The 18,406-nt window shown below is 32.7% G+C and overlaps 2 protein-coding genes across 5 annotated transcripts in view; one reads left to right on the top strand and one right to left on the bottom strand.

Annotated features, from left to right (window-relative positions):
• The first annotated feature begins 4,238 nt into the window (after positions 1-4,238).
• Positions 4,239-18,406, top strand: part of Pex23 (tectonin beta-propeller repeat-containing peroxin 23) — a 21,474-nt gene continuing 7,306 nt past the window's right edge. The window contains exons 1-26 of one of the 4 annotated variants that reach the window (XM_076529197.1): positions 4,244-4,567; positions 4,708-4,950; positions 5,078-5,260; positions 5,598-5,750; positions 5,849-5,941; positions 6,013-6,193; positions 6,273-6,496; positions 6,584-6,784; positions 6,869-7,047; positions 7,120-7,252; positions 7,322-7,548; positions 7,628-7,759; positions 7,821-7,977; positions 8,052-8,214; positions 8,293-8,396; positions 8,474-8,607; positions 8,683-9,031; positions 9,096-9,246; positions 9,328-9,524; positions 9,595-9,804; positions 9,876-9,977; positions 10,048-10,183; positions 10,255-10,446; positions 10,682-10,825; positions 10,948-11,105; positions 11,178-11,872. In XM_076529197.1, the coding sequence (XP_076385312.1) occupies positions 4,726-4,950; positions 5,078-5,260; positions 5,598-5,750; positions 5,849-5,941; positions 6,013-6,193; positions 6,273-6,496; positions 6,584-6,784; positions 6,869-7,047; positions 7,120-7,252; positions 7,322-7,548; positions 7,628-7,759; positions 7,821-7,977; positions 8,052-8,214; positions 8,293-8,396; positions 8,474-8,607; positions 8,683-9,031; positions 9,096-9,246; positions 9,328-9,524; positions 9,595-9,804; positions 9,876-9,977; positions 10,048-10,183; positions 10,255-10,446; positions 10,682-10,825; positions 10,948-11,105; positions 11,178-11,228 (4,179 nt within the window). In that variant the 5' untranslated portion in view covers positions 4,244-4,567; positions 4,708-4,725 and the 3' untranslated portion in view covers positions 11,229-11,872. Of the gene's footprint in view, positions 4,568-4,707; positions 4,951-5,077; positions 5,261-5,597; positions 5,751-5,848; positions 5,942-6,012; positions 6,194-6,272; positions 6,497-6,583; positions 6,785-6,868; positions 7,048-7,119; positions 7,253-7,321; positions 7,549-7,627; positions 7,760-7,820; positions 7,978-8,051; positions 8,215-8,292; positions 8,397-8,464; positions 8,608-8,682; positions 9,032-9,095; positions 9,247-9,327; positions 9,525-9,594; positions 9,805-9,875; positions 9,978-10,047; positions 10,184-10,254; positions 10,447-10,681; positions 10,826-10,947; positions 11,106-11,177; positions 11,873-18,406 lie in introns of those variants that run through there. The other 3 variants (XM_076529196.1, XM_076529198.1, XM_003702042.3) reach the window with 3 other exon arrangements.
• On the bottom strand, positions 12,517-15,764 carry slif (cationic amino acid transporter slimfast). The gene is made up of 9 exons (XM_012282712.2): positions 15,536-15,764; positions 15,339-15,467; positions 14,746-15,006; positions 14,354-14,640; positions 13,882-14,222; positions 13,630-13,796; positions 13,391-13,557; positions 13,203-13,311; positions 12,517-13,124 (listed from the first exon to the last, which is right to left on the bottom strand). The coding sequence occupies exons 1-9, from the start codon at positions 15,762-15,764 to the stop codon at positions 13,003-13,005; spliced, it is 1,812 nt and encodes a 603-aa protein (XP_012138102.1). The 3' UTR covers positions 12,517-13,002.

The raw sequence follows: 18,406 nt of genomic DNA, 5'->3' as shown, positions 1-18,406 counted from the left end.
ACTTTTATCATCATTATCCTTATTATTCTTATTATTAACAATATTATTACGCATATTACTACTAGTATTAACATTATCCTTATTATTCCTATTATTAACAATATTATTACGCATATTACTACTTGTATTAACATTATCCTTATTATTCCTATTATTATCAATATTATTACGCATATTACTACTTTTATCATCATTATCCTTATTATTCTTATTACTATCAATATTATTACGCAAATTACTACTTTTATCATCATTATCCTTATTATTCTTATTATTATCAATATTATTACGCACATTACTACTTTTATTATCATTATCCTTATTATTCTTATTATTATCAATATTATTACGCATATTACTACTTTTATTATCATTATCCTTATTATTCTTATTATTATCAATATTATTACGCATATTACTACTTTTAATATCATTATCCTTATTATTCTTATTATTATCAATATTATTACGCATATTACTACTTTTATTAACATTATCCTTATTATTTATATTATTATCAATATTATTACGCATATTACCACTTTTATCATCATTGTCCTTATTATTCTTATTGTTATCAATATTATTACGCATATCACGACTATTATCATCCCTGGAACTGTAATTATCCTTACTATTCCTATTATTATCAATATTATTACGCATATTACTACTTTTATTAACATTATCCTTATTATTTATATTATTATCAATATTATTACGCATATTACCACTTTTATCACAATTGTCCTTATTATTCTTATTGTTATCAATATTATTACGCATATGACGACTATTATCATCCCTGGAACTGTAATTATCCTTACTATTCCTATTATTATCAATATTATTATGCATTTTACTACTTTTATTAACATTATCCTTATTATTTATATTATTATCAATATTATTACGCATATTACTACTTTTATTAACATTATCCTTATTATTTATATTATTATCAATATTATTACGCATATTACCACTTTTATCATCATTATCCTTATTATTCTTATTGTTATCAATATTATTATGCGTATCACGACTATTATCATCCCTGGAACTGTAATTATCCTTACTACTCCTATTGTTATCAATATTATTACGCGTATTACGACTATTACCAACGCAGGAACTGTAATTATCCTCACTACTCTTATTATTATCAATACTCGGTTATATTAGGTTAGGTCCAACCCCAAGGTTAGGTCATATTACGTTAGGTCAGGACCAAAGGTTAGGTCATATTAGGTTAGGTCAGGCCCCAAGGTTAGGTCATATTAGGTTAGGTCAGTACCTAAGGTTAGGTCAGGCCCCAAGGTTAGGTCATATTAGGTTAGGTCAGGTCGCAAGGTTAGGTCATATTAGGTTAGGTCAGTACCTAAAGTTAGGTCATATTAGGTTAGGTCCGGGGCTAAGGTTAGGTCATATCAGGTTAGGTCAGGCCCCAAGGTTAGGTCATATTAGGTTAGGTCAGGCCCCAAGGTTAGGTCATATTAGGTTAGGTCAGGCCCCAAGGTTAGGTCATATTAGGTTAGGTCAGGCCCCAAGGTTAGGTCATATTAGGTTAGGTCAGGCCCCAAGGTTAGGTCATATTAGGTTAGGTCAGGCCCCAAGGTTAGGTCATATTAGGTTAGGTCTGGGCCGAAGGTTCGGTCAGATTAGGTTAGGTCTGGGTAGGTTAGGTAGGTTAGGTACCCAGACCTAACCTGATATAACCTAACCCTAGGGTCAGACCTAACCTTTTCCAACCTAACCGGTTAGGTTGGATTAGGTTAGGTCTGGGCCCAAGGTTAGGTCAGATTAGGTTAGGTCTGGGTAGGTTAGGTAGGTTAGGTACCCAGACCTAACCTGATATAACCTAACCCCAGGGTCAGACCTAACCTTTTCCAACCTAACCGGTTAGGTTGGATTAGGTTAGGTCTGGGCCCAAGGTTAGGTCAGATTAGGTTAGGTCTGGGTAGGTTAGGTAGGTTAGGTACCCAGACCTAACCTGATATAACCTAACCCTAGGGTCAGACCTAACCTTTTCCAACCTAACCGGTTAGGTTGGATTAGGTTAGGTCTGTGCCCAAGGTTAGGTCAGATTAGGTTAGGTCTGGGTAGGTTAGGTAGGTTAGGTACCCAGACCTAACCTGATATAACCTAACCCTAGGGTCAGACCTAACCTTTTCCAACCTAACCGGTTAGGTTGGATTAGGTTAGGTCTGGGCCCAAGGTTAGGTCAGATTAGGTTAGGTCAGGGTAGGTTAGGTAGGTTAGGTACCCAGACCTAACCTAATATAACCTAACCCTAGGGTCCGACCTAACCTTTTCCAACCTAACCGGTTAGGTTGGATTAGGTTAGGTCTGGGCCCAAGGTTAGGTCGGATTAGGTTAGGTCAGGGTAGGTTAGGTAGGTTAGGTACCCAGACCTAACCTGATATAACCTAACCCTAGGGTCCGACCTAACCTTTTCCAACCTAACCGGTTAGGTTGGATTAGGTTAGGTCTGGGCCCAAGGTTAGGTTGTATTAGGTTAGGTCTGGGTAGGTTAGGTAGGTTAGGTACCCAGACCTAACCTAATACAACCTAACCCCAGCGTCCGACCTAACCTTTTCCAACCTAACCCTATGGACCGACCTAACCTGATGCAACCTAACCGGTTAGGTCGGAATAGGGAAGGGGAGGATAGGTTATATAGGAAATGGTATTAATAATAATAATAATAGTTGCAACGATAAAAAAAGTATTGATATGGGTAATAATATTGATAATAATAGGAATAATAAGGATAATGATGATAAAAGTAGTAATATGCGTAATAATATTGATAATAATAGGAATAATAAGGGTAATGTTAATAAAAGTAGTAATATGCGTAATAATATTGATAATAATAGGAATAATAAGGATAATGATGATAAAAGTAGTAATATGCGTAATAATATTGATAATAATAGGAATAATAAGGATAATGTTAATACAAGTAGTAATATGCGTAATAATGTTGATAATAATAACAGTAGTAAGGATGATTACAGTTCCAGCGATGATAGTAGTCGTAATATGCGCAATAATATTGATAATAATAAGAATAATAAGGATAATGATGATAAAAGTAGTAATATGCGTAGTAACATAAGTAGTAATATAAGTAGTTATATATATGACTGTATAATAATACTATATATATATATATATATATATATATACACTTTGATGAAATATAAGGTATCATTAGGCCCTAGCGAGGAAAAAAAAATAAATCTGGAGAAAATTGCAGGAAAGAGAATAAAAGGGTTAAATAATACAACAGATTATATATAATAAAAATAATATTAAATTTATTTATGATTTTTATTATTTTTTACGTTTGCAGCCGATTTGTTATATGAATACCAATATTTGTTGCAAGAGCAAAGGAAAAAGATACCGCTCGATTTTTATCAGATCTACGCATGTTAACAAAATAAAATCCATGTATTTCTTTGTTATTGTTTCTCTGATATTACAATTTTCACACGTATAAAATATAGTTATTCAAAGAGGTCCTTCCAAGTCGTTTTTCTTAAATAATAAATTCATTTAGTGTTTTAAAAGTTATTGTGCTTTTATGTTATTTTAAATATAATAATATCCCATGTTCCATCATATTATTCCCATTATATTATATTATATAATTCACGATATATATATATATAGTTGTATAGTTTTATACAGTCATATATGTAACTAACCTAACCCAGCCTAATGTAATCTAACCCAACCTATACATTCATAGTTTACAGTGTAATTATAAGAATTTTTGAAAAATTATGTAGGATCACTAAGGTGCCCTCATCAGTCACCACTGCGTGTACCGGCTAGGTACGGCATTGGCAGCAAGCTGTGACGTCAGCTGACGCATGCGCATAAAGCTCTTGCATGAGATAAAATCTCACGACTGCCCAACATTGCGTGCAACTGATGCTTTTTTTAGGTAGCGTTTACATGTGTCCAGAAAATTTCGCGTTGAAACTGTGAACAGTTTTAAATTTTTGAAATAAAATTATAGAGTTATAAATGCAATTTTAAATACAAAATTAAATCAGTAATAATAATAATATATTTATAATATTATGAATAAAATGTTATAATGCAAATTTACCAAACAGTGGTCCCATATGTGCTCATTTAGTGTCACCAGATATGTATCAGTGTTCCACTTTTTAAGCAAAAAATTCCCTTAAATTAGTGCATTATCGCCTTTATTCGCGTTTATACCAGTTTGTAGTCACTTGCAGCAGTAAATGACGGTTTTGAGTCATTTAAAGAGCATGTTTTTTATTTTACGATTGACAATTTATACGATTACGATTGATAATTTTTACACTAAAGAAGCATAAGTTGATGAATTTTGTGCTATAATTTATAGCGTAATAAACATAATGTTAATAACATAAAATGTGATGTATGAGTAGTCAGTACAAAGTAATTGTTCAGCAATTATCAAAGCATTTATCCAAAGAAAATAATGTGTGTTATCTAATATTACTTATACAATACAACAAGGATAATCAATCTATTTTACTTTACGTAAAAAACGGTACATATTATCTCTTTGTTTTCCTAAGTCACACTTGTATGCTTTGTTATCTCAGTTGTAATCTGAAACTGCTATTGTGCATAGATTATTCTTATGTTCATCAGTAATTAGTAGTTTATAATCGACATATGGTGTTGTAGGTAAATTAAGATATTAAAATGCCAAGTTCACACTTGTATGCTATAAATAATGAAGGGCGTGTGTTTGGATTATCAACATCTGGCAATATGTGGAGAGAATTCATGTACTTGGGTCTTGAATTTAAGCAGTTATCCGCCGTACCACATTTTATGTGGGCCATAGGTGGAGATCGTCAAGTTTATGTACATGTACATGGTTTGGATGTACCAATAAGAATCAAGGAAGAAATATATGAAAATGAAGTATGCTAATTATACTCAATTTTATTACTTTTATTCTGTAAAGGATTATGTAAATGCTATATCAATGGTTATTAATATTAATTCTTCTTCATGTACATCATATTATTATAATATATTACATTTACAGCGTTGGCTTCCTTTAGAAGGATTTAGTGGTAGATTATTACCTACAGACAGATATAATTTTTCTAATCAAGATGGTACAGTTGATCGTAGTAGAGATAAAGTAAAATTACCATCTATGGCATGGCAATGGGAAGGTGACTGGCAAATAGAAACTACATTAGATGGCCAACCACTGGATCATGATGTAATTATTACTAAATTTATTGAATCATTTACACTATATATGTACATATACAGTATATTTATATTTATCATTAATTTAATTTTTATTTTGAATTTCACTGAGTATTACTTCACATTCTTTTTAATTTTTATGTTATTAGGGTTTAAGATATAATAAATTTTAATCTCTTCATTTTTTTAACATAGTAATCTGTGAGATTAGAATGGATTAATTCATTTTATGCTTTATTCCTTTGTTGTTGTATCTCTTACAACTTTCTGTTTATATGTAGATTTGTTGTCAGTTGTCAACATCGAAACAAAGCCTTATGATCACAGAGAATCTGATATTTTGGTAGGGATGGACATATGCAGTTGATTTTCCAGCTACATATACCACAAAAAAACAATGGAAATCCTGTGTTAGAAGAAGAAAGTGGGTTCGGTATAGAAGATATAGTGCTATGAATTCATGGTGTGCTATTGCACCCCTTCATAAAGATGCAACTAAGGTAATATTTCTCAGTTTATGAATTATATTGTTATTAAGTAAATATTTGCACATACTTTTCTATAGCTTTTTGATTTAAGTGTTGCAATACTATTTTAGGAACCATTCATTGATATAACTGTGGGTGGAAATCAAATACCTGGGGGTAGTTCTGGAAGCTTAGCAGTTTGGGCAGTAACTGCCCATGGGAGGGTATAACTTTTTTGAATGTACTACTGTAATAACTATATTATAAGGTCTTTACATGTAATTTTATTGAATAGGTAATGTTTCGTGTTGGCACAAGTACAACTTGTCCTGAGGGGCAAAGATGGAGTGCTATAAAATTGGCAAGTGGTTATGAAGTATGTCAGATCAGTGTTGGAATAACTGGTCTTGTATGGGCTGTGTTAATGATTGGTAAAGCGCTAGTGCGCACTGGTGTTACTAGAGAAAATCCAATGGGTATATAATTATTAGAAAATTATAACATTAGTATTTTAAACAATACTTGCGCATCAAATAATGGGGTATTCTTTTGTAGGAGACGATTGGTCGGAGGTTGATTCACCCCAAAAAGATTTAAAATTAATACAAGTTAGTGTAGGTACCGATGCAGTATGGGCTGTAACACAAGATGGGGGAGTGTGGTTTAGAAAAGGTATTAAAGGTGAAATGAGTGGAGTGTGTGAGCAGATGGCTACTGGTACTGGATGGGTAGAAATGTTAAGTAAGATGTCATTAGTATCCGTTGCTCCGAATGATCAGGTAATTTAGCGTAAAAAATAAAATTCTCAATTCAAGCGATGTATTTACTTTCGAATGTAGATATTTAATTATATAATATTCGATCAGGTTTGGGCCATCGGTCACGAAGATCGAGGTTTATATTATCGTACTGGTATTACACGATCGGAATTGACGGGTAAGAAGTGGAGAATAATAAATGCACCTCTTCAACTTAGTCGAGCAAGTAGTAACGCGAGTTTATCAAGCAACAGACATAGTATGTGTGGTACTCCTCAACAACAAAGACATCAAAGTTGGGGATCGTTGGTACTTATTTCATAAAAGTGTTCACTTTAATAAATAGTATTTTCATTTTTGTTTATAATACAAAGTAAAACTTTTTATTTGTAGAATCGACCACACAGTACCAGTGAAGGTACTACGCTAATTAGAGAATGGGAAGAGCAATCACGTTCTGCACCAACACCAACATCCTTAAAATTATGGCAACGCGTAAATGACGGTACTTCAGTAAAGAATCCACAACAAACATCGTTCCAGGACATATATCTAAATGAAGGGAAAAAAAAGTAAACTTGTCATTAATTTATGTAAATTACCATTACAATTGTATTATCATTACTAATTAATGAAAATTTCAGATCTGCGAATTCATTAGATATGGCTGACTTAAGTGAAGCTAGTGTTGCAAATATAACTATATCCAATGAATCATTGACTAAAACTGGTGAATCTATAGTAGTTTCTGGAAAGGGAATGGGCAGTACTATTAAGGTATGTTATAACTGGAAAATTTAATTAGATTTTTTTCTAGAATTGATGTTGAAATTTTAAATACTGTAGATCAATCCAGCTGCATGGAGTCCTGTTCATTCAGTTGGGTCGATGGTAGGTGTAGAAGCTCACCCAGAAACGGATGGAAGTATATTTGATCCTGATTTAACAAGTGATTCTGGTGTTTATGGAGATGATGAAAGTTCTGGTGCAATGTATTGGGCCGAGTGTGATGCTTCTTGGTATAAAGTGGAAGCAGGAGCATGTTTTGTCGACCCAGCTAATCCTCCAAAATGGTACATTCAATATTATGAATGATGAAGTTATTTTACAGTGATGCTCAGACTTATATTTATGTACGTATTAAAATTATAGGATTGCAGATACCAATGGTGCAAGTCATGGTGACACTGCAGAGCCATGGAGAATGTACATTTTAGAAGAATTGAAAAGAAGATTAAACAAAGTTCAATTTGATCCAACAATATATGAAAAAGTCGTTGAAAAGTAAGAAACTCGAATAATATTAATGCATCAGATATGTTTTATTTATAATTACTCATTACAGATCATCATGGATAAAAAATAGTGATGCAAAATGTAAAGTTAAGGGCAGTACTACGTATGAAGATTGTGTTATTGAATTAGAATGGATAAGTAGCGATAGTGGATTTTTAGATTCTGGAACTCTAACTATTTTGAATTCGGATGGGGCAACAACGATTGTAAGATAAAGAATTTAATGAGACGGAAGTTCATAAAAATAGTTTTCTTTAATTTTGAATAAATATCTTTTCAGATGCAGTTTCCTGTATCCGAAATTATGTGTGTAGTATGCTGTAGCGAACCAGGTAATCCACGAATTGCAATTCACACTCCGCGATTATCTCGTTCTAAGGTTCTTAGATTGCAGTTCTCTAGTGACACTGAAATGGAAGACTGGGTAGCACATTTAACTTCAGGTATGTGTATAAATATGAATACATATTTATTTTCATTATTGTATCAATAAAGTTTCAAATGTTTTCGTGTATCTTTAGTTTCGTGTAAAATCAACAATGTTTATGGAAAACCAGGACCAAACTCAATTTGGGCTACTACTGCACTAGGAGATGTATATGTGTATGATCCTGCTGCTGTTGAGGTAAATTATTTTGTATAAAGTATATTTCATGATAAGCGTATTACTTGTATACAACAAAATTGTTTTAGGAAAATCAGTTTAACAATGGCGTTTACGTACAAGAATTAGATGTTGCTGGAAAAGATTTACCTTTCGAATGTATATTACAAAATGGTTTTAAACATGGTAGTTCCTTAGAAATTACAGTTTGCATTCACGACGATGCTGACAGGTAAAAGATAATAGATAATACAAATTAAATTCATTTGTACCATCAGATTGTTTTATTCGACATTTTTTCTCTTAGATTATCGTTTAATCTTGTCTGCTACACAACAACGTTTGTAAAACAAAAATCCGTAATAGAAAGCCACGATGTTGCGTTACATTTTAATCCAAGACTTAAAGAAAATATAATTGTACGGAATACATATCAGAATGGGCAATGGGGAGACGAGGAAAGAAACGGAGAAAGTCCAATAAAAGCTGGTTCAGATTTAACATTAAAAATCATTTGTGAAGTACAAGGATATAGAATTTTGATTGACGACGCAGAATTTACTTTTTATAGTCATAGAATACCACCTGAAAGTATTACTCATTTTCGAATGAAAGGATTGATGACATTGTGCAGCGTGCTTTATAAATCTACATCGGTATGTAACGATGTTGTTGCTGATAACATATAGTTTTATTATAATAATAGTTTTATATGTACAGGTAATCATTGATCCAATCACCATGTTCTGGAGACAAATTGGAGGACATTTGAAAAAAGTTGAAACTTGTTCTGTTGGTGTAACATGGGGCATTGGGTATGATAGCACTGCGTGGGTGTACACTGGCGGTTGGGGAGGTTTATGCCTTAAAGGTTAGAGGTTTTTAAATTTACAAATTTTATAAATATATTAGATATATATAATATATTCATACTATATATTGTTATTATCAGGATTAGATAGTAATACGGGAATAAATGCTATGGTAGACACTCATAACTATTACGTGTATGAAAATCAACGTTGGAATCCAGTAACTGGATATACTTCTCATGGTCTTCCAACCGATCGTTACATGTGGAGCGACGCAACTGGACGTCATAAACGTACTCGAGAAAACACTAAACTATTATCAGTGCATTGGCATTGGGTAAGGATACATTGTAAGAGGACAATAAAATCCTTTTGTTGTTGTAATAAAGTATTTGTTCTTGTAACAGGTATCAGATTGGATAGTAGACTTCCATACTCCTGGAGGTGTGGACAGAGATGGTTGGCAATACGCAACTGATTTTCCTTCTCAGTTCCATGGTAAAAAACAGTTTACTGATTACGTTAGAAGAAGAAGGTGGTTCCGCAGGTGTCAGTTAACAACTAGTGGACCTTGGCAAGAATTAGGAAACACAAAATTGATTGATGTTTCATTATATGTAAGAACTGTTGAAAATAGTAATATAATTCAGATGAAATATAAATATAAAATTGTATTCGTGTATACTAGGCAACAGGCAAACCTAGTACGGATGCTCCTATATACATTTGGGCCGTAGCTTCTAATGGTGAAGCTTTATTTAGAAGAGGTGTTTCGGAATCGTGTCCTATGGTATAAATAGAAAACCTTTGGTAATTTTAAATACTTTATTTATTACATGCTGAAGTTATTTATTACGCAGGGAATTTCATGGGAACATATACCCAGTGACCAAGCTTTAGTAGGTATTTCGTGTGGACCAGGAGGTCAAGTTTGGGCCGTAGGGAAAAATGGCTCTTCTTATTGGAGGCTAGGCATTACATCCGAAAAACCTACTGGTATTAATGACACTATAAAAGTAATCTATCTGTTTATTTGTAATTTTATTAATGGTCGTTTCATTGTTTAGGTTTGCAATGGCAAAACGTTGAACCGCCCTCAGGAGCTCATTTAAAACAAATCTCTGTTGGAAAAGATGTGGTGTGGGCATTAGATACAGCAGGTAGATTATCTGTACGTCGGGAAGTTCAACTAAATGTTTTTCCGGAAGGAACGCACTGGCAAACTCTTCCAGCGATGCCAAACGACCCTATCCACATAGGTATTTTTTAAATTAATGTATATAGACCAGCGTTTCCCAACCTTATAGTGTCCAAAATTAACCTTAACGATTTCCTTGTCTTAATTTTTATCAAATGTTTTATTAACAATACAATTTTTTTATAGTTACTTTATAAGTGTGCATAGTTAGACAATGTCTAAGAGTAGAAGAATGATGTGTGTTGCCAATATAATTTTTACATCGTCTTACTTGAACTTTTTTAAACAAATTCCAGAAAAAAATGTGATACACTCTTCAAAGGCTGCAGTTCTCGAAAAGCTCTGCAAATTGTCCCTAAAAAACAGTCCCACGTTGGGAAACGTTGATACCGACCGTACATCTGTTTATTTAGACACACTCTCTGACCCCTATTGCATAGGTATATTTTAGGAGTGTGCATTTAGAATTTAGCAAGCTTACCAATTTTTCTATTATACTTTGTTTTATGCAGTTAACAGGATTCGTCTTGCTCGTTATAAAACAATTTTTTGTGAATTCTAGATATGTCAGTTGTAAATGCGAAACAAGGTTTTCGACACATTGATGTTGCAAGGGAAGAGGGTCAAGTATGGGCAGTTTCAGGAGCTGGTATACTTTGTCGTAGGATTGGTGTTACTGAAACGAATCCCGCAGGAACTGGTTGGGTAACTGGTATAGGGGTAAGTTATCATTTAACAAGTATAGTTACGTGTTATTAAAAAATACTATAAAGTTGCTACTACATTCAACAGGCGAATTGGCAGTATATAAATGTGGGCGGACTTGTAAATAAAACTAAATGAATGATTCCTTTTTAAAGAATTGAGAATTCTCGAAATCGGATACTTGAAGTATTATTACATTGCTAGAGAGTGTAATGCTCTAGCGACTTGTTTTCATCAACAATTTTGTCATGAATACCAAAATGGATAAGTACATGTAAACATACGTGTATGTACACCAGTGAGCATTGTAGGCTTTTATACAGAAAACGGTGGAATAGGGAAAAAGGCATCGTTACTTCTTAATTTTTTAAAATTTGGGGATTTTCAAACTTAGAAATTTAGAAACTGAAGAATTTCGGGTTTAGATATTTAGTCATTTAGAAATGTAAATGCTTTTAAGTTTACAGTTAAATTGGGAGAGATGTCTATCCCTACATTTATCCTTTTCTAAAGAAAGTTTGCATTGCACTCAAGTGTACATGTACAAGGCTTAGCTTTTGCAACTACTTAAATCTTACAATATAAGCTTACCACATAACGTATTTAATGAATGAGAAAAATATTATTTTATCTGAAACATACCAACAATACTAATTGACTATGTAATGATTTAGATTATTCTTGGAACGTATTATTCTAATTTATTTCTACTATTTTTGTTCGATAAGTAAAGGGAAGCTTGTGTAAAAAATGACAGTGATATTAAAAGCGTTTAAAAGATATATTAACAGTTCCATTCCTATAGTTTTACCATATAATTTTTCTATTAAATTATTGTCGAATTCCAAATATATGTATTTATATGATTACTAACATAAAGTAATTTATAATAGCACAATAGTATGAAGATGTGGAAAATATTGATTTTATTTTTGACTAGTTATACATATATTGAAAAACCTATGACTTAATTGTACAAAATGCCTTGTCTAGTTATACACTGTTTTTATTAGTACAAGATAGTGAAAAATGAGACTATTAATACAAATTTTTGGAGTCAAAATCATAATAAAATAAGAAATGGTAAATTTTTATTTTAATACTTGTTATGTATTAAACGTTCCATTTCATATAAAAGCTTATTGAAAACTATGTATTTAAACAGGTTGCTTAACAATGGATGTTATTGATGTTTAAAAAATGTTAACCACCGATCAGTGTATGTTCTTTCTATTGAAACAGATACCTCACGATTTTCCTAAGTGCTAATTAAATGTTCCTATATTAGTATATTTTATTTAATGTCACTAACATAATAATTTTATGTTTATCGTCTTATGTAAATATATTTTTTTAAACACTTTTTAAAATTGTATTTTTTTAAGCAAAATAATTTTTGCTGATTTTATAAATAAATACACAAAAATTAATATAAAACGCTGTATTTCATTAGCGCAAGTAGCACTGAAGTTAATAAACATAGTAAAATTTGTTAAGCAATATGTACATTACATTATATTACTTTCACATATAAATAAAAAGGAACAAAATATGTTGATATAATCTTATACACTGTACATTACGTTAGATTTTTATAAAATATTTTGAGAGTTTCTATAATGCATTTTATCATGTGCAACGACGTACAGACATACTTATTTACTTAAAACGTATAACATTTATTGGCATTTAAAAATTTTATGATAAAAACTATTGTTCATCCTGCAATAGAAATCTATGTACAATATACTTATCTTACACAGTCAGAAGTTGTTATTTTCTTAACTTTCCATATATCTTAAATCTGATCAATAAAATATTCATAATTTAAAATAGCAACAATCACATATTATAATATCTATGGCTTTTCGTTCGTTTAATATCAAAAATATTACTTATTGTAAGATCATTATTAAAATTTAGTTACGATTCTAACTTGATCTGCGTATTTTCGTTTTATCATTTCAGCTTCCGCTTTATTTCTTTTACCTTGTTCACTATGAAATATGCCATACGTGAAATAAATAATAAAACCTACAAAAATAAATATAACAATGGAACATGTCAATTACTTCTTTTGCTCCTAATTATCAATATTTTATATATACTTACCAATAAACATCCAAACACAAAATCTAATCCATGTAAATGCATCTAATTGCAACATTAAATATATATTGATAAAAATACTACAACATGGTAGAAGTGGCACTAATGGCACCTGTTAATGGCAAAAAGTAACTTAGACGTGTATGTTCTTCTTTATTTATTATTGTAAAATAAACTTTTAGGATATGTACCTTAAATGCTATACTCGTCTCTTGTGTAGGTTGCCTCGCGACAGCTGCTAGATTTAATAAGAATATTATAAGAACTATAACTAGTATCACAGATTCTACTATATTACTATTGAATAGTCCTGTACCCCCAAATTTGACGAGGAGTGCAATTATAAATATAAGAATACCTGTAATAATATTAACAAATATTAATAAGGTTAAATTTTCAACAAATCAGTAATAATCTTATTCAAACTTACATAATGTAAAAACACCATACTTTGCAACTTTATACGAACTCTCAGTTATCTCTTTTTGATTGCGTAGATTGAATATTTGTTTCAAAACGTCGATCGGCTTTAACTTATAATTGCTTGTTGATGTTATAGAATAAGTATTCGGTTTCTCAGATTCTCTTCCTTGATACCTGATTATCAGAATATTGTAATCATGTTACATATTTAACTAAAAAACGTATTGGAACATTCTATTAATTACATTACCGCTATTACCTTAACATTAAGACAGATATTGCTACTATCGTGTACGCTAATAACGTTCCAATAGACATCATGTCGATTAACTGTTGAAGATCAAAAATAAGAGTCATGAATCCTGTCAATATACCAGATACTACGGTTCCGATAATAGGTGTCATTGTTTTTGGATGGACAGCGGCTAACTGTTTGAAAATTACTCCATCACTGCCCATGGCATAAAGTATTCTCGGTAAGGGGAACATTGCACCAAGTAAACTTGTGCATAATGCAAATGCAGCTCCAATATTAACAATCCATTTAATTGTAGGCCATCCAATTTCTTCAAATGCATGCGGAAATGGAGCTTTAGCGTTCTAAACACATAAAATGTTCTTTGATTATAATATCTGTAGACGTTTGAAACTGAAATTGAAACACTACTGAGCATGTTAAGGTCTAGTCTATACTTTGAGGTGCCAGACTTTTCTAATCAATATGACTGTACCTGATCATAGTACGGCCACATCATAGTCAACACCGTAGAAATGCTAAAATAAGCCATGAATATTATAATCAAAGACACCGCGATAGCTATAGGAATGTTGCGCTGAGGATTTTTAGCTTCTTCACCGGTGGTAGCCACAGCATCAAATCCCACAAAACCGTAGAAACATTTTGCTGCCCCAACCATTACTCCACCTATTCCAAAGGGCATAAATCCTCCTAATCCTGCGGACTCCTTATGCTTGTCCGGTATATCTTCTGGCCGTATCCTCCAATTTGCTGGATCAGCTAAAAATTTAAAGGAAGACGTTTTAATCAAAATATTTGATAGAATACAGTAATCGTTTCTGGAGTTTTGATCTGCAAACTGATTCTAAAGTTAAGTGTTCTCACCTTTAATGGATCCAGCTACAATAATGATCAAAATGGTTATCAAATTGACAACTGTAAATATGATGTTTAATACAGAAGATTCTTTCACTCCTATACTCAGCAGTATCACTAGAAGTACCACCACTCCAAATGCGAAAAAGTCCGGATATGTTGATAGGAACTTAACGTGTATGGGCATTACGGAGGTTAATGCATTCTCTATCGCGTTTCCTATCAATGCGTCCAAATAACTGCTAAGTCCTCGAGCGACGCTGGCAGTACCTAATCAACAGTTACAATTATAGCTTATTACAACAATTACAAGTATAGCTTTTTAATAACAGTAATTTTAAACTGACTCATATGCACTTATTTGAGTATCATGTTCTATATATCTTTGTAAAAAAAGGCTTATTTGTTAAAATTACTGTCACGATCCCAGTCAAATTAATCATACCCTACTTAATAGATATATCATTTTATTCTACTCTTCCCGACTAAACACGATAATGTACTTTGATAAAGATAATGCTTTTTTCAAAAACAAGCTATAATCCCTTAAGAAACGTCGATCCTCTTCTCGAACATATAGCAGGTAAAACTTTTGTTCGCACCTATTATATACTCCAAAATTAAATTCCATCCAATAATGAACGCGACGAACTCTCCTACGGTCACGTAACTGTACACGTATGCCGATCCCGCCTTAGGAACTCTGGAGGCAAATTCTGCATAGCACATTCCTGAAATTCAAAAGATTAAATTAGCTGTTTTCTTTTTTAAATTATTGACTTCTGATATGACAATTTACCCGCGAACGCGGAAGCAATGGCGGCGATAAGAAAGGAAAGACAGACAGCAGGACCAGCTGACTCTTTGGCGACTGTACCGGCGAGGACATAAACTCCAAGACCAAGTGTCGAGCCTACACCGAGGGCCGTGAGATCGAACAACCCTAAAACTCGTGCTAGTTCACCCTTGCTCTCCTGACTTTCGTCGACGCGTTTTCGGGACAGCGCCCTCCACAATCGGCTCGCCATCCCGAGCCTTCTTTTTCACTTCCAATCACGTAGTTTTTCTGAAACCAAAAAAACTCTTTAATAATTAATGAATCAGCGACGAACGCTTTGGATAAAAATTTATACGAGTTAAGATTTCTTTGAGACTTTGAGAGATTGATACGTGAATATAAAAATGTCTAGACTCCCAGTCCTAAATTTTTAAATTTGCAAACTCTCAGCTCAATAAATTTACAAATTCAATCTTCATATCCCTTGATCTATAAATCCTCATATTTATGTTCCCAAATTTGTCTAAGTCCCAAATCCCTAAATCTCCAAATCCTCAATATTCAATAAACAAACGAACAGGAACGAAATGATCGATGGTACTAGACAGCGTAGCGTAAAGTTAAGCGTCGATAAGCGTCGCTCAGAATGATAACAGTGATCGCGAAGACAAAATTCAATAAATGCGTTCCGCGATTACGTGGTAATAGCTACTCAACATCTCGAGATACAATCGTTCACAGCTTTCATTTACCGAATACGTATCTGTCGATTAGAATGCCCCTTGTTTTCTTTCCGTCACGGGAAGACAGACAGTAAGCTCTCACACAACAATATCTTTCTTTTATGTACATAAAATTGAATAACGTTATGATATAGTAGTATTGCGGTTTTATCAAATTTGCTAAGTACATACTCGACTAACAGAAGAGAAATTAATCAATATCTCTGATTTACATCGCACTTATTAATACGATGGCTATATAGATAAAATTAATAGGAAAAATATAGACTGCTTATATTTATCGACTAATTGTCAGAGATATAATTATCAGAGAAGCGATGATTAAACGATAAAATTTCTGGGAACTGTGAATTAGCATAAACAAATACAAATTTAGCACAATTATACCGTACTCTAAAAATATTAAGTTTACAGAATCATATGATTTTTTGAAATCGGAGAGTTTACGTCTATCTCTTCTTCAATTATCAAAATCGAATTAGGTGTTCGCAGTCATAAACCACGTTGACAAAGATATAATCTCGGATTCTTGAAGTAACTCCTTTCACACAGTTCTTCGAAGAGATATCGGCAAATTCCGATATGCACCAAAAAAATATCGATTTACTAATCTTGATGATTTGTTTAACAACGAGTTCTCGGTACCCAACTATTAGAATCGATTAGCGAGGTTCAGCAAAATTATGCTAACAAATCGATTTACAGATAATATAATTCAGCGTATTCGAATCAACTTTTGCGACAAACAATTTGAAAAATTATCGTATATTTAATTTAATGAATATTTGCGCGTGACGATGACACGACTCGTAAATCAAGTACCAAGAAAATCTTTCCTCGTATTTTTAGCGCACATCCGACTCCTGTCGACGGCGACAGGAATTCATGTATAAAAATGCGCGGTTTGTGTTGCAATTACAAGAAATTCCGGTGACCTTTCTATCCAGTAGTCGCGAAAGGAAAAGTCAGACTTGCTTTGATACTTCTAGAAGTTTCGGTTGCTTTCAACAACTTCTTTAACAAATTTACAACAATTGAAAATAATTAAATTTTAACAATAACAAGTACTTCAACTTATCCTTTAACAAATTTACGATTGTAGGAAAATAGTTCAAGTGTATAATAATTATACACTAAAGATAAATTATTTATCTTTCAACGTTTGCACAATTATGAGATTCGAGAAAGCAGTATAACACTGAGATGAGAATCGGAACACGGTTGTGTACAATACTTTTTTCTTCAGTATTATTTGAACAAGAGTCATCAAGGTTGCTCGATCGTTCACCGTCTTCGAATTACCTTGATCCCTTTAAACAACGATCGTGATCAGTGATTTAAAGAAACGGGGAACACCGGCGTGATTACGTATTTACTGTACGCGGGTTGCATCTTGATAAAAATCGTTAGAATTCCCTGCTAATCACGATAATTATAGAATTTTTCTGTGTAACAGTACATATTGACGTAACTACAATTTTTCTATGATTTCACTGTGTTGTATTCGTGGTACACGCACGATGGTGGTATCATTATGTTGTACCTGAAAATTACCACAACTATACGCATTAGTAATACTACACATTCTATTACACGTTATTTTATTACATATTATGTTTCCACGCATTACCTGTTGCATCAACACGCTCTTGATATTACCACGCGACAGACTACCACGCGTTGCTCTACTTATTGCGTTACGACACATTAATATGTAAATTACCACGTTGTCATAAGTAGTATAACTTGAATTATTAATTAGTAGTATAACTTGAAGTATAGCGTTATTGTATTGCTATGCACAGTGTTACAAGTGGTATCCCCACGCGTGATATTACCACGCTTCACATTAGCATACATGGTACTATCATGTGTGGTATTACAACGTATTGTCATGCATAGTATATGAACTACCAAATGGTATATAAACTATTCTACGTAGTTCCACCAATGACATTATAAAAAGCGACTAATATCGAGAAACAATTGTCAAAACAAAAAAGTAAGTGGAGAGTTCTTCATCGCAGATCTTCGTAACGAGAAATTTCATCAACACTGCAAATAGCCGGAAGAAAGTGAAATCGCCTTTTCCAAAGTTATTTTCCTCAACATCCATAAGCAAATTCCGGCTCCAATCATTTACTTGCTA

This window comes from Megachile rotundata, chromosome 3 (genome assembly GCF_050947335.1).
Source record: "Megachile rotundata isolate GNS110a chromosome 3, iyMegRotu1, whole genome shotgun sequence".
Classification (NCBI taxonomy): domain Eukaryota; kingdom Metazoa; phylum Arthropoda; class Insecta; order Hymenoptera; family Megachilidae; genus Megachile; species Megachile rotundata.
The sequence above is the reverse complement of the archived record's forward strand: the minus strand, read 5'-3'. Positions and strand labels throughout refer to the sequence as shown.

Excerpts from the sequence above, each read along its gene's own strand:
- slif (XM_012282712.2), bottom strand. The coding sequence starts at position 15,764 with ATGGCGAGCCGATTGTGGAGGGCGCTGTCCCGAAAACGCGTCGACGAA. Across the intron at positions 15,468-15,535 it reads CATTGCTTCCGCGTTCGCGG|GAATGTGCTATGCAGAATTT; the intron begins GTAAATTGTCAT and ends TTTGAATTTCAG. Across the intron at positions 15,007-15,338 it reads AATTTTGGAGTATATAATAG|GTACTGCCAGCGTCGCTCGA; the intron begins GTGCGAACAAAA and ends ACTGTTGATTAG.